The 15110-nt window shown below is 42.0% G+C and overlaps 1 protein-coding gene across 1 annotated transcript in view; it reads right to left on the reverse strand.

The window, feature by feature from the left end:
• Positions 1-15110, reverse strand: part of DOCK5 (dedicator of cytokinesis 5) — a 206948-nt gene that overhangs the window by 162609 nt on the left and 29229 nt on the right. Inside the window, exons 4-6 of the mRNA XM_010840180.1 lie at positions 13048-13088; positions 6118-6173; positions 2765-2861 (exon numbers count right to left, since the gene is read on the reverse strand). Coding sequence (XP_010838482.1) covers positions 2765-2861; positions 6118-6173; positions 13048-13088 — 194 coding nt within the window. The remainder of the gene's footprint in view (positions 1-2764; positions 2862-6117; positions 6174-13047; positions 13089-15110) is intronic.

Here is a 15110-nt window from a genome sequence, read left to right on the forward strand (position 1 = left end):
ACCAAAAGCAGGAACAAATTCTCAGCCTTATCAACTGATGAAGATTCCCAAACTGAGTGCCTTTTAGTCAAGCAACTGCAGCTATAAGTCATCAAAAAATATTCACAAATAATAAAATAATTATCTTATGAGAGTCAAATTAAGATGGGAAACGTGCTGATCTCCAAGAAGGGGGTGGATTTTTTTTTAACTTAGAACCCCAATTCTGCTATTAAATAGTGGAATTTCCACACAGGAAGTTCCTCAACCAGAGCTTAAGAGATCTGGAAGCCCAAATACATGAACCATGTATCTTCCTCTCTGCCTCACTTACTTCTCATTTCTGGTCAATAGCAGACTCAGCACAATTACCTGTGGACATGGACTAGACACAGACAATGAACTCAAGCATGAGAGTCGTCTTTCGGCAAGCAGAAATGTCTAGTTCATCCCATGTTTGTACATTACAGCTATCAAAATCTCATTTCCCAGTACTTACTAGCTAACCCGTATCACCACTCACCAATTTCCAGAAAGAATCGGTTAAAGAACTAACTCATCCATCAACCTTGTTACATCCTCCACTAACCAATCAATTAACTGGAACGAGAGAGTGTTTTCAATAGAAAGACAAGATGATCCATGGGGATCAAAGGGCTTAAAACAGCATCTCTCTCCTCTCCTAGCTTGTGATTTAAGGACTTATAGGTCAGCTCTCTCCTGGGTGAAACATAAAGAGATCAAAAGATCACTTGCATTACAAGGCAGCGTGCCCCAGGGGCCAGATCGACTTGGCAGTAAGTGCTCCCGGTCCAGGAGGAAACATTATGGATTGATGGGTTTAGAAGACACATTGTGAAGAAAAAAAATGACTTAAATGGGGCCTTGAAGGATGTGCTGGCAGAGAAAAATCACGTGCTTTTCCATAGAAGGGGCTGGTGATTTCTACTGCATGTCCATCCTATACAACCACAGCCCTGGGAGATGAAATATCTCACACTAACTCTTAGAAGTTAGGCTGAGTTTGATTCCTGCTTTTAGTACTAAGGGTCTAGAGTGAGGTGCTCTCAATAACTTAGTAAGACTGGCTTTTGAGTTAAAATGCAGAATACACACATGACTGAACAAAAACCAAGATGAGCACAGCTACATAAAAAAAAAAAAAGAGAGAGAGACTGCCTCTCAGGCACTGAGCCGAGTTCATTACCTCACTGATGTCATTCACACATACGGGAGTATACACTGCTGAGAATTCTTAGCCACGGAAGTCTGGAAGATGCCTACAGAAGGCAAAACTTAGTGATGCTTACCCATGAAGCCTACAGGAAAGAGGAAACTTTAGGAAACAGTGTCTGCGCATTTCAGTGTTGAGCAAGAGCATCCTCAAGTGGACACGGGTGCACCCTTGCTGCCACGAGACTCAGAGTTCTTGGTCTCCTGCAAGATGGCTGCCCCAGGTGCTAGCCTGATAAATATTTTTTCTAATATACTGACTTGCATGTGGAATCTTCAGTTATGGCATTCAAGCTGTTAGTTGCAGCTTGTAGGACCTAGTTCCCTGACCAGGGATTGAACCCAGGCCCCCTGCATTGAGTGTGTGAAGTCTTAGCCACTGGACCCCCAGGGATGTCCCCAGCCTGATAAATATTAAGTGCTAAATTTACTTGTCTTTAAATACAGCAAAAATGTCAACTTTTTTAGCTAGGCAAAAATTCATAATTTTCTAAAACATATATATTATCCATACTATATATGTATGCAAAAGCTTTTCTACTATGCTTGATAAAGGCTTGAGAAAGAGCAACTACAACAAAGAAAAAGAGGGAGAAATTGGAAAACATAAACTAAATGAAATGGGAGCACCGAATATGTAGACTTACCTTGTCTTGATTACAAACCCACACACCCAACTTGGGAGGATGGTTTATGAGCGAGTGAATGTGCTGGTTTCTGTGTCATTTCCCACTGACCTGGCCTGTTAGCATCCTGACGTCAAGCCATTATTGTGATCAACAGTACTACGAGTTGGCCTCAAAAAGAAGACTCTTTAGAGCATGGTTTACCATGACCCACATTTAAGCATTGCTAAGGCACACTGGACACAATAGGGAAAGCCACCCTCATGGGAGCCCTCAACATGGCTGAGCACTGACAAGTGCCAAATGCTTATTCACTGGGTTAGATGGAAAGGCTAAGAGCATGTCCTCCAATTTCTCCACTGATATTTTTAGTTGCTCAGTCATGTCCAACTCTAGGGGACTGCATGGACGGTAGCCCACCAGGGTCCTCTGTCCATGTAATTCTCCAGGCAAGAATATTGGAGACACTCTCATCTCCAGGGGATCTTCCTGACCCAGGGATTGAACCCGGGTCTCCTGCACTGTGGGCAGATTCTTTACTGTCTGAGCCACCAAGAAGTCCTCCAATGATCAACCGGCGATAATTACATCTACTTTATAGGACTAGGATTGCTGTGACGATGAATAGTTCCAAGCACTTAGAAAGGATGATGGATTTGCAGTTGTCATCCTCATAACATTACAATCAGCATGTCAACTGGAAAAATACTAGCCTAATGTCTTATGGGCACTTCCTCCACCACCTGTATCCTCAGCCGCCCTCCTCCAGGAAAATGGAAGTCTGCAGGTTATCAGCCATTGTACTGTCCACGTAAGATGCACTCACTCCACATACAGAGCTAAGGCATGGCTGACCTCTTGTAGCAGAACAGATGGGCTGAGGGCCCAAGAACAGTGCCACCAGCTCCAGCCTGGGGATAACTCACCACGTACAGCTTGCGCCAGATGACAGCCCATTCCCGCAGTGTGGAGGTAAGCTCTTGCACCAGGGGGAGCTCCCCAGGAATCACGGTCTCGTTCTGCCTAAAAAGAACAGATACAGGCTCCCTTAACTCCGGGGGGATCATCGGTGATTTTCCTGATGGACGTCATGATCCTTAGAACTCAAAGATGGAGATGGGTTTGGTTGGTCTTGAAACCAAGCAAAACTTGTCCATTTAGGGGAGCTCTGGCAATTTTTATCACATCTAGCATTCAAGAAAAGAGAAAGAGCTTAACACACGATGATTCTCAAAATGAATTGTGTCTATAGTGGAATGGATATGGAGTCCAGCCTCTACTTTCTCATTTTTTTTTTTCGTTTTGCTTTGTTTTCTGATATTTTTTGTTGTTGTTTTTTTTTTTTGGCTACGCTCCATAGCTTGGGGGATCTGAGCTCCTGGACCAGGGACTGAACCTGGGCCCTAGCAGTGAAAGTGACGAATCCTAACCGCTGGTTGTTGCTGTTCAGTCGCTCATTCATGTTTGACTCTTTGTGACCCCACGGACTGCAGCACACCCGGCTTCCCTGTGCTTCACTATCTACCAGTGTTTGCTCAAACTTATGTGCATTGAGTCAATGATGCCATCCAACCATCTTGTCCTCTGTTGTCCCCTTTTCCTTCTGCTCTTGATCTTTCCCAGCATCAGGGTCTTTTCCAGTAAGTCGACTCTTTCCATCAGGTGGCCAAAGTATTAGAGCGTCAGCCTCAGTCCTTCCAATGAATATTCATGGGACTGCCAGGGAAATCCCTCTATTTCCCCATTTTGAATCTTTCTAATGGCACCCCACTCCAGTATTCTTGCCTGGAAAATCCCACGGATGGAGGAGCCTGGTAGGCTGCAGTCCATGGGGTCTCGAACAGTCGGACACAACTGAGCAACTTCACTTTCACTTTTCACTTTTATGCACTGGAGAAGGAAATGGCAACCCCCTCCAGTGTTCTTGCCTGGAGTATCCCAGGGACATCGGGGCCTGGTGGGCTGCTGTCTATGGGGCTGCACAGAGTCGGACACAACTGAAGTGATGCAGCAGCAGCAGGAACCTCGAGTACAGTAAGTCCCCTACATACAAACCTTCATGTTGCGAACGTTCAAAGATGCTAATGTGCATCTGGTTCCAGAAAGGAACCAGAACCTGTGCCGTCAACATCAGGTGTGACTGAAATCACAGTTTGCTGTCTCCTGCTGCTGCTGATCTTTCATCTCTACCTTCTCCCTCCTCCTCTCCCTTCTCCAGTCAGTAACTCTTCTTACCTGTTCACTCAATGCCAGCAGCTGTATGCCAGCTATTGTACTGGACTACTGTACTTTCCAAGGTACCGTATTGTGAGATTTAAAATGTTTTTTGTTTGCTTTTTATGTATTATTTGTGTGAAAAGTACTATAAATCTGTGACAGTACAGTACTATATAGCTGATGGTGTTAGTTGGGTACGTAGGCTAACTCTGTTGGACTTATGAGCACGCTCCTGGAATGCAACTTGTTCATATGTAGGGGACTTACTATACCACGTTAGGCTAGCTTCAGCAATTCCCAGGGATGGAAGCCTAAACTGAATCCTTTCTCTGGTTCTGCCAAGTTGCCATTTTATTAGTGAAGGTGGGCAAGTGGAGGGGTGTTCATGGCATAAGGTCCTGGGGCTTGTAACCTCACACAGGGCCTGCTGTGGGATAGAAGTGGGGCTCTCTTTTGCAACAGTGCTTGGTTTGCTTCTCATCTGCTGGCTACCTGCACAGAAAATGTACATATACCCAAATCTTCACTTACTCACAGTGGACTTTTAATACAAGGCAGACGTGACATTCATGCACATAAATCCTGTCTGGTATTTTTATGATTAGCAAAAGAAAAGAGTGAAAGCAATCTAACAAATGGGGATTACTGGTGGAATTTCCAGACATCAATAAGAATACAAGATGCCCCATTAGGTTTGGATTTCAGATGGATTAATTTTTAACTCTAAGTATGTCTCAGGAAACACATGGGATATGAATGTAAATAAAAATTACTTTTTACCTGAATTTCAAATTTGACATTCTGCATTTTACCTGGCAACCCTAGTTATTGGGAACATGCCCCAAACTTTGCCTTTCCTCCAATGTGGCCATGGCTAGTGATCCTGGAGGCTGCCCAGGAACAGACCATCAGAAAGATTTTCCAGAGACTTCCTTGTGGTCCAGTGGTTAAGAATCTGTCATTTAAAGCAAGGGGTGTGGGTTCGATCCCTGATCAGGGAACTAAGATTCTACATGTCCCAGAGTGTAACCAAAATTAAAATAAATAAAACTTGCTTCTGCTTTTTTCTTTTTTTTTTTTTAATTAAAAAAAAAAAAGGCAGGGGGAAGTTCTCCAGTAGCGGCAGGACACGTGGTTTTGAGTCCTGATTGTGTGTGAATTTGGGCACATTTCCATCTCTCATCTATAAAATGATGGTGTGGAATTTAGGGCTGAAAATGTTCTCTGTGGCTGTGAGCTAGTATGCCTCTGTGACCCACTCCTTTCTAACAGCCCTGGAATTCCTGCTCCAAGCTTTCTTTATTCCCTCCTGACGCTCCTGCCCACTGACTCACCATCAAGGAAGTGAATTTTCTCTGCAGAGCACAATCACACATACTAGTTAGTTCATACAATTTTACATCAAGTTCACAACCAGGGACTTCCCTGGTGGTCCAGTGGTTAAGACTCTGGGCTTCCATTCAAACCAGGGGTTGCTGGTTTGATCCCTGTTTGGAGAACTGAGATCCCATATCATATGCCATGCGGTACAGCCAAGAAAGGAAAAAATAAACAAAAAAGTTCAGGGCCAATGTGGGGCCAGATTTGTTTTCTCTGATTTGCAGGGGGAAAGCCCCAGGTGCGCTGACTTGTCCAAGGTACAGAGATAAATAGCACAGGTTGTAGCTTGGTCACCTGTCATCCCCCAAGGTTCCCAAAGAGAAGGTTCTCAGGTCTAATGGCTAAAGAGTACCAAACGTTCATATGTGTGTGCGTGCATGCGTGCCCAGATGCACACAGGCATAGTGAGCAGTTGGTACAAGAAGAAGATACAGGCCCTCTATGTTCATTCATTATTTGCCTCCACTGTCCCAGGGAAGGATGCAAGGGAGGAAAAAATATCCAAAGAGAAGGCAGAAGGAATGATATCAGGAAAAAAATCCCATTTCCCTTTCATCCAACAAATGGAACTGATGACCTGAGACAAATAATGCACAAAATGATACCTTTCAATTTCATAAAACCTATAATGATATTATACCTTTACCTCACCTGTTAGGCATTTTCCTATGTTAGAACTTACCCGCGGTCTTCCACAGTGGCCTCTTTCAAATGGATGTACGTTTCAGGGAAAATACCCTGTGGAGAGAAGAACTTGGGTTATGCGGCCATAAAAATCCCAGTCCAATATTACTCTGAGGAAAACATAATTCAAAGAGACACACATACTCCAATGTTCACAGAAGCACTATTTACAATATAGCCAGGACATGGAAGCAACCTAGATGTCCATCAACAGATGAATGGATAAAGAAGATGTGGTATACCATGTACAGTGGAATATTACTTAGCCATAAAAAGGAAAAGTTTGGGTCATTTGCAGTGATGTGGGTGGACCTAGTGTCTGTCAAACAGAGTGAAGTTAGTCAGAAAAACAAGCACACATATTAATGCATATACGTGGAATCTAGGAAAATGGTACAGATGAACCTATTTGTGGGGACGCAGATGGAGCAACATGGTGGGGGGTGGACTGGCAGAGGAGCATTCAGACACATACACTCTCATGTGATATCTAGTGGGAACTACTGTAAAGCACAGGGAACTCAGCTTGGTTCTCTGTGAGGGCCTAGAAGGGTAGGATGGGGAGCAGGGTGGGAGGGAAGTTCAAGAGGGAAGGGATATACGCACACATATAGCTGACTCTTGTTATACAGCAGAAAATAATACAACATTGTAAAACAATTATCCTCCAATTAAGAAAAATATCAAAAACCCCTCAGCTCACAATAAAGAGCACAAACAATGGCAAGTCAAGGAGGGGAGGGGCAAGGGCACCAGGGCAACACCTACAGTTTGCAGTCAAGGTCGTAGGCTGTCAATTACAGAGGCTGGCCACCTGAACGAAAGCAGGGCTGAAACACTGAAAACATATAACTGAATCCTGGGGTTCAGAGAGCTTAAGATAAACACCTTGTAAATGAACAGGCAAACATGCCCAGAGTCAGCTCAGAGCATTTATAGATCCTAAAATGCCTCCAGATTCTACACAACAGGAGGTGCTTCTCTTAAAGGGTTTCAAGTAATTAGTAGATGGAGGGCTATGTACTTAGTGGTCCAGAAAATTATGCTGATTTTCTAGGCCCATTCCTCTCAGCACTTTACTTAAACAAAATGCATGGAATCAATTAGGCTTGGTTATTTTTAGCCTTTTCCAGTCTCAAACTGCTCTCCATTCTAAATCCCTAAGAAGCAATTTGATGTCGGTATTAAGACACTGCCTGTGGGAAAACTATGCCTAAAAAGACCTAAAAGAAACCCTGGAAACTGGTCAGGAGCAATCTGCAAAACCGTAGACTGGATCTCACCCACAGGAAGCAAGCCACGGATGTGAGTTTTCTTAAAACCAAAAGTTCCTGCTGTTCAACTGTATGACGTGCTCATCAATAAGCAGCAACACTGGCATTCAGAAAGGCACTGCTGGTCCCTACTTTACGTACTTTTCAGGCCAGACAAGGAGAGGTACTGGACTAACCAGAAAGTTCATTTGGGTTTTTATGCCATCTTACGGAAAAACCTAAGTGAACTTTTTGGCCAACCTAAAAGAAGAAGCTGTTTAACAAGCACCATTGGCTCAACTTGCTTGTAGCCCTGAGCCTGTTAAAACTGCAGCCATGTGGACATGGCATGTCAGGGGTAGCTAACCACAAAGGTGGGAGAGGGGCAGGCCACGCCCCGGGGACCCAGGTCAGAGACGCCCGTATACTCAGTGATCCTTATTCGTTCAGAGTCAGAAAAACGAGTGCATTTCCACCAGGGTGGGTTGTGCATCTAGTTTCGTGTGCTACGTTTATCTGAGCAATTCTCTCCTTTCTCCCTTTTAATCCTCTGCCAATAAAACAGGAAAACAGCATGAAAATTTGAGACTATGCTGCTCCCAGCATTGGTGATGACAAGGTAGATCCTGCCACTGCCTGAGTCAGAAGCAGAATGGCCATCCTTTCTCTCCAGGCAGGAAGAACCAAAAAAACATATAAAGATACCTGCCCCTCCTCACTGTGAGAAAGGAGCAGGCATAGGGTACGTGAGTGAGAAAGCATAATCCCAATCTTGTTACTGATAAAGACCCAGAACACACACAGAGACAAGGTAACACCGATCTCTCTCATGACAAGGACAGGATTCAGACTGATTTTGGAAAACTGATCACAGAGTTAAACACTAACAAAAATGCACTGTGTGTGTAATTTCTTTGGGGTTTGATTAATGGGTTTCTGAAGCTCCAGGTCAGTCTTTAGGATGCCGAAGGAACTTTGGATGTGTCTTCCTTCTGCTGCTGCTGCTGCTGCTAAGTCACTTCAGTCGTGTCCAACTCTGTGTGACCCCATAGACAGCAGCCCACCAGGCTCCCCCGTCCCTGGGATTCTCCAGGCAAGAACTGATGTAAATGTTTTGTTGATCCCTATCTTTGTGGAGAACCAGACTGCCTGCCCAGTGCTCACCTTGAGGACAGGATGCTGAGTGAAATAAGCCAGACACAAAAGGACAAATACTGCCTGACCTCACTTGTATGAAGGTCCTAGAGTAGTCAGATTCATAGAGACAGAAGAGAACTGGGGTTACAAGGACTGGGAGGAGGGAAGAAAGGGGAGCTTATATTAAATGCTTATAGAGTTTCAGTTTGGGATAATGAAAAAGTTCTAGAGATGGTGATGATGGTTTCACAACAATATAACTATACTTAATACCCCTCAACTGTACATTTTAAAAGAGTTAAGGGACTTCCCTGGAGGTCAGCTGTTAAGACTTCACCTTTCAAGGCGGGGGTGTGAGTTCAATCCCTGGTCGGGGAGCTAAGATGCCACATGCCTTGTGGCCAAAAAATTGAAACATAAAACAGAAGCAATATTGTAACAAATTCAATAAAGACTTTAAGAATGGTCTACATTAAAATAAATAAATAAAAGAATTAAAATACTAATTTTCTGTCAAGTATACTGTTTAACAATAAAGCTGTCCAGAACTCATAAAAAGGTGGTGCACTGAATAACAATGAACCATTCAAAGTAGCAGTTAATCAGGAGCCATATTTGCAGGTTTAAAGGAGATGTGAAACTGTTGGTCCCAAGGAGTATTCTTACAGAAGATTTTTCAAATCAAGAAGATAAAGGACTGATTAACTTTCATACACCTAAAACCTGATGACTGCTCTCTGAATAACAGGGAGAAATCCAAAACAGAAACATTTGTAACGTAAGTGGCTTATTTTGTAATGGAGCCCTGGGTTGGATCCCTGGGTCGGGAAGATCCCCTGGGGAAAGGAATGGCACCACACTCCAATATTCTTGCCTGGAGAATCCCATGGACAGAGGAGCCTGGCGGGCTACAGTCCATGGGGTCGCAAAGAGTCAGATATGACTGAGCGACTAACACTAACGCAGGCAGCAATCATAGCAGGTAATTTGTACTGTGCATGCAGACATGATGATTTTCATATTAAGAGTTATCTATTTTGTTGCATTTCCACTGTTACTTGTAGGCATCATTGTTCCATGGTAGCATTTGTCCACTTGCAGCCATTTAATTGGTCTTGTAAATCTGAGACTATAGGCTTACTTTTTTTTTAATTTGTTTAGTGATTTATTTTAGCTGCATTTGGTCTGGGTTGCAGCACTCAGGATCTTTTGTTGCAGCACAGGGGCTTAGAAGCCCCATGGCATGTGGGACCTTAGTTTCCTGACCAGGGATGGAACCTGTGTCCCCTGCATTGGGAGGAGAAGTCTTAACCACTCGACCACCAGGGAAGTCCCTGTAGGCATTTTCCTATGCCATTCTGACACACAAAAGCCAGAATAAACCTAGGTAATATGTTTCTGATTTCCAGCCTCTCTCCATTTTGTTTTTGCTTTCTCAGGGCAACCTATCCACTCGAGTTTAAAAAAAAAAAAAAAGAAGAAGAAGAGCTAATGATTTTGTAGATATTACCCTTATCCTTACTTCCCCAATCCTGCCAGGATCAATAACCAGTTTCTGCAAATCTCTTGGCTTCTTCCATTTGCAAAACCACTAGCTTGTTTTATCACCATTCTAACCGATTAAGTCTGCTTGTAAATAACACCAGAAATTTCCACTGAAACAATAGGCTTTTCAAATAGCTCTTCCCCTAAAGACTGACAAACAAGGAGGCAGCATTAGGACAGCATTTCAACTAGGCTGATTGCTTCATGAAGGGGTGTCAAAGTTGAGCATAATTCATAACAGCTGACTGAATTCTCTGTTTTGCTTAGATCTACCAGAAAGATATTTCAACTTATAAGTCAACAAGTAAATGCATGGCCTTTGTCTTATTATTTCGCTGAAGTACAAAGTTTAATTATCAAGAACTGAGAAAAGCTCTTACTGAAATAATTCTTCTCAAGAGTGAGACTGGAAGCTTAAACGGGTTTTAAGAATATGAATACAAAAAATTTATAAACACGAGACTTTGTCATTTAGATCCTAGTGAAGCACTCCAACTTTCCAAAGCAGACAACAGATGGATTCTGGTGTATTAGGACATCATAAGATGCCTCAGAGATGCTCCAAAGAGTCTTACAGACTGCAGACAAAGAAAGGGAAAACTGTGGTCTGGGACCTTGTTTCAACAGAATTCACCTGCATCAGTTAAAAATATAAAATTCTGTTTGGTCTTAAAAGTTCATATGATCTTATCCGAGAGTGGCTTTTTATGTTTTAAAATTACTTAAAAAAAAAGGATTGGTGATTAAGTGACTTAAGTATTGCTGCTCTTGAAATTTAGAACTTCAAAATTATTCACTTTAATCCTGCTTTGAAAAATAACTCATGTTAATGCTCAGTCATGTCCAACTTTTTGTGACCCCACGGACTGTAACCCACCAGGCTCCACTGTTCATGAGATTCTCCAGGCAAGAATACTGGAGTGGGTTGCCAGACCCTCCTCCAGGGGATCTTCCTGACCCAGGGATTGAACCCGAGTCTCCTGCACCTCCTGCACTGGCAGGTGGATTCTTTATCACTGAGCCACAGGGAAGCCTGAAAAATAACTACCACTTCCATAACTGTAAGTAAAATAAACACGGATAGGGTTCAACCAAAACCAAGAAGCAGAAGTGGCTGTAAACTAGGTTCCCTTGTTAACAAGCGTACTAGAGGAAAGGCTTTTGCTCTAGTCCTAACATGCTCTCATTCACACCAGAACATCTGCTGTCCTGGGTTCTTATATGAAGGCCCAGGGAAACTAAAGTCAGCAAGAGTTTACTCCTTTAATCAAATAATTTATCATTATTTTCACTACATTTAAGTAGAAAATGAAGAGTCAGAGGCACAAGCATCTAACTGTGGGTATAAAAACCCAGCATCAGGATTTTAGGGAGGGATAAAAGGACTAAAACTGTGGGAGTGGATAACCACATTAAAAGCAAACATTCCTTTATTTTGGTAGATTATTAAATTGTCAGAGTTAATAAACTGTGTGTGCGTACATACACATGTGCGAATACTGACTGCTGTTTGAGCATCAACAATGTAGAAAGCTTAACTAGGACCGTCATGGTTTTAAACAGCCTATACCTTCTAGAAAGGTGTTTTTCTGGGCCCACACCTTTTTTTAATTAATTTTTATTGGAGCTTCGTTGCTTTACAATGGTGTGTTAGTTTCTGATGTACAGCAGAGTGAACCAGCAATATGTTTACACATATCCCCCCTTTTATGGATTTCCTTACCGTTCTGGCTACTACAGAGCACTGAGTAGAGTTCCCTGTGCTCTCCAGTAGGTTCTCATTTGTTATCTATTTTACATGTAGCAGTGTGTGTATGCCAGTCCCAATCTCCCCACCCACAGCCTTTCTGAGACTTCTGCGCTAGCTTCTTTTTTGTCTTGTGCTGTATTTGGCAAGTAAAACCTGTGGGTTTGTGTTTTCTCTTTCTACTGAGTTCTTGATCAGTTCTGAAATGTTCCTCTCGCCCCTCCTCTTCACCCTTTTGGATGGGAACTAACTGTGAAATTGCACGGCCCCATCAACACTGTTCTTTTCAAAAGAAAGTGCTGACAGGCTATGCGGTGCCAGTCTGCAGTGTCACAGAAAAAGTGCTGACCTGACCTGAAATAAACCGAGAGGGTATTAACCTAACTCACAGGTTTTCTTTAGCTTGACTATTAGCAGCTCTGGCACTGGGGAAAGGAACCCATGAGCGTCAGTGTTTTTCAAATTCTTTGCCCGTGATGGGACAGCAACCCAGCATGACTATCATAAAACATAATTAAAAATACACAAAATACTGTAAAATATACACCTAACACAAAAGTTTCCTGAAACATGACTTACCATGGCATTCCATTTTCTTTCTATTTTTCAGTTTGAGTTGTAAAAAGATGTAGGTTCTAACCCACTCTGTTGATTTCGTGTGAGTTTCACAGTTGGAAAACTAGGACTCTGAGGACTTTTCTGGTGGTCCAGTGGTTAAGACTCTGCACTCCCAATGCAAGAGGCACAGAGTCGACCCCTGGTCAGGGAACTAAGATCCCACATGCCAACGGTGTGGCCCCCGCTAATAAAAACTTACTACTCTGATTTTCCATTTTATAAAAAAGGAAAGAGTCACATGGAAATGGGGAGACCCTGTGCTTCTGGGATATCAGCACTGGAACTAAAGGATAAACAGAGACGTCCCCCCTCCTCTGATACAGAGCAACATCCGTAGATGACCACATCGCTCAGGTCAAGCAATCAGAAAGCCTGCAGAGGCCCTACCTGGGGTGTCAAATTCATCTCCAGCTTTTATCCTTGAGTTGGCTGGTGGGAAATACAGCCATGGGACTTGGACTCTTTTACCTGAACAGTGAGGTCAGACACTTTGCTTTTGAATCTACAGAACAGCCATCAAAGAGAAAGCAAACTGGGCCCACAGACAGCAGATAATGGGATCAGATAAGACAACACAAGACTGGCAAACAGTAGATTTCCAAGGAGAACACTGAACCATAAGCCATACCTTTTTGGATTTATTTTGGAGGGTGTATCCTCTGTACCAACCTGTCAGGGTAGAAGAGAAGACAGAATTGAGTACGTTACCTGGGACAACACACAGACATTAGCAACATACATCCTCAGAACCTGGGTATCCTGCATTGCAGGCAGATTCTTTACCATCTGAGCCACCAGCAAAGCCCATGGTTTGGATGTGGAGATGGAATCCAGGAGACCTCTAGCAGACAACATGAACGTTTTCATTTATTATACAGTAAAAATCTAGATTTATTTCAGAGCTGCACTGTCTTGATAATTAAAGGATTTAAAATTCACTTAGAACCACGCTTCATCACTTCTCCTTTGGAGAAAAGACCAAATAAATAAATAACAAGATGGAAGACAGCTCAGTCTCTTAACACCTTAATCCCTTCCAGTCATTCAAAAAATGCTTTTGCATGAATGAACATGAACTTTCATCCATTTATATACATTCTGTGAGCTACCTTACACTACTAAAATAGATATTTTAAAGTAATTTATATATATTCTCTCCTTCTTGCTTTCTCTCCCACTCCCACACCCCTCTCTCCCAGGATAAGAACCAATATTCTGGAACAATTTTAAATCAGAGTAGCAAACCTTATGTGTATATATATGTGTATATATATATCAAACCTTATATATATTTATACCTAAAAACAAACTGAAACAAATAAAACATTTTAAACAATTCTTGGCAATGCTGCAATACTCCTCTACATAAAAAGATTTTATATGTTTGCTTAACAAGGCTTTAAGTAAAGTCTTTAACTTTCTTTTAAAAATTCCAATCAGTACACATATTCCTATGGATGTTTTCCCACCCTCTATCTTATAAAGGGAGTATATAATTTAATCTATCCATAAATAGATACTGGATAATGAATATTTACTGAATACCTAATACAGGTAATTCACTGAAATAATTTTGCTCATTCCCTATAACCATGAGGCATCAGGGTGGTTATCCTAAGTAAACCTTGTCAGCAGGCCAGATGCATAAAGGAGCCATAAACACACAGTGAGCACATGCAAGCTATAATGGAAACTTCAAGCATACTGTTTCTGGACAAAATTATAATTGGAAAACACACATGCACTCCAATGTTCACAGCAGCACTACTTACAATAGCCAAGACACGGAAACAACCTAAATCTCCATCAACAAATGAATGGATGAGGAAAATGTGGTTCATACACAGAACAGAATACTACTCAGCCATAAAGCAGCAATGGATGGACCTAGAGATTATCAAACTATGTGAAGTCAGAAACAGCATAGGATATTATGCCATGGACTGCTATCTTTAATTAGGAGTGGTGCTCCCTGTTCAGATATTTTTTTGTCAATCATGGGCTTTGATGCAAATCTATAACCAGTCCACAGCATAATACCCCATTCTAACCAGTTAAAAATAGGAAAATCCTTAACACTTTTGAATGCTGACAGTTTAAAATTTGAGAAAACATTAATAACTCTACGCTTCAAGAAGGTAAATTCAGCTCCCTAATATATCCAAAATAGTCTGTGTCCAGTGTTGGATGATTTTATATAGAACAAATTATAGAAGAGTTCTATTAGCAGATGCATGAAATTTAAAAAAAATTTTTTTTAAGTGTAGTTGGTTTATAATGTGTTAACTTCTGGTGTACAATAAAGTAATGTAGTTATGTATACATTTATATATGTATATGTGTGTTCCTTTCCATGAATGCAGAGTTCCAAAGAATAGTAAGAAGAGATAAGAAAGCCTTCTTCAGCAATCAATGCAAAGAAATAGAGGAAAACAACAGAATGGGAAAGACTAGAGATCTCTTCAAGAAAATCAGAGATACCAAGGGAACATTTCATGCAAAGATGGGCTTGATAAAGGACAGAAATGGTATGGACCTAACAGAAGCAGATGATATTAAGAAGAGATGGCAAGAATACACAGAAGAACTGTACAAAAAAGATCTTCACGATCCAGATAATCACGATGGTGTGATCACTGACCTAGAGCCAAACATCCTGGAATGTGAAGTCCAGTGGGCCTTAGAAAGCAT

This window comes from Bison bison, unplaced genomic scaffold (assembly GCF_000754665.1).
Source record: "Bison bison bison isolate TAMUID 2011002044 unplaced genomic scaffold, Bison_UMD1.0 scf7180017864141, whole genome shotgun sequence".
NCBI lineage: Eukaryota > Metazoa > Chordata > Mammalia > Artiodactyla > Bovidae > Bison > Bison bison.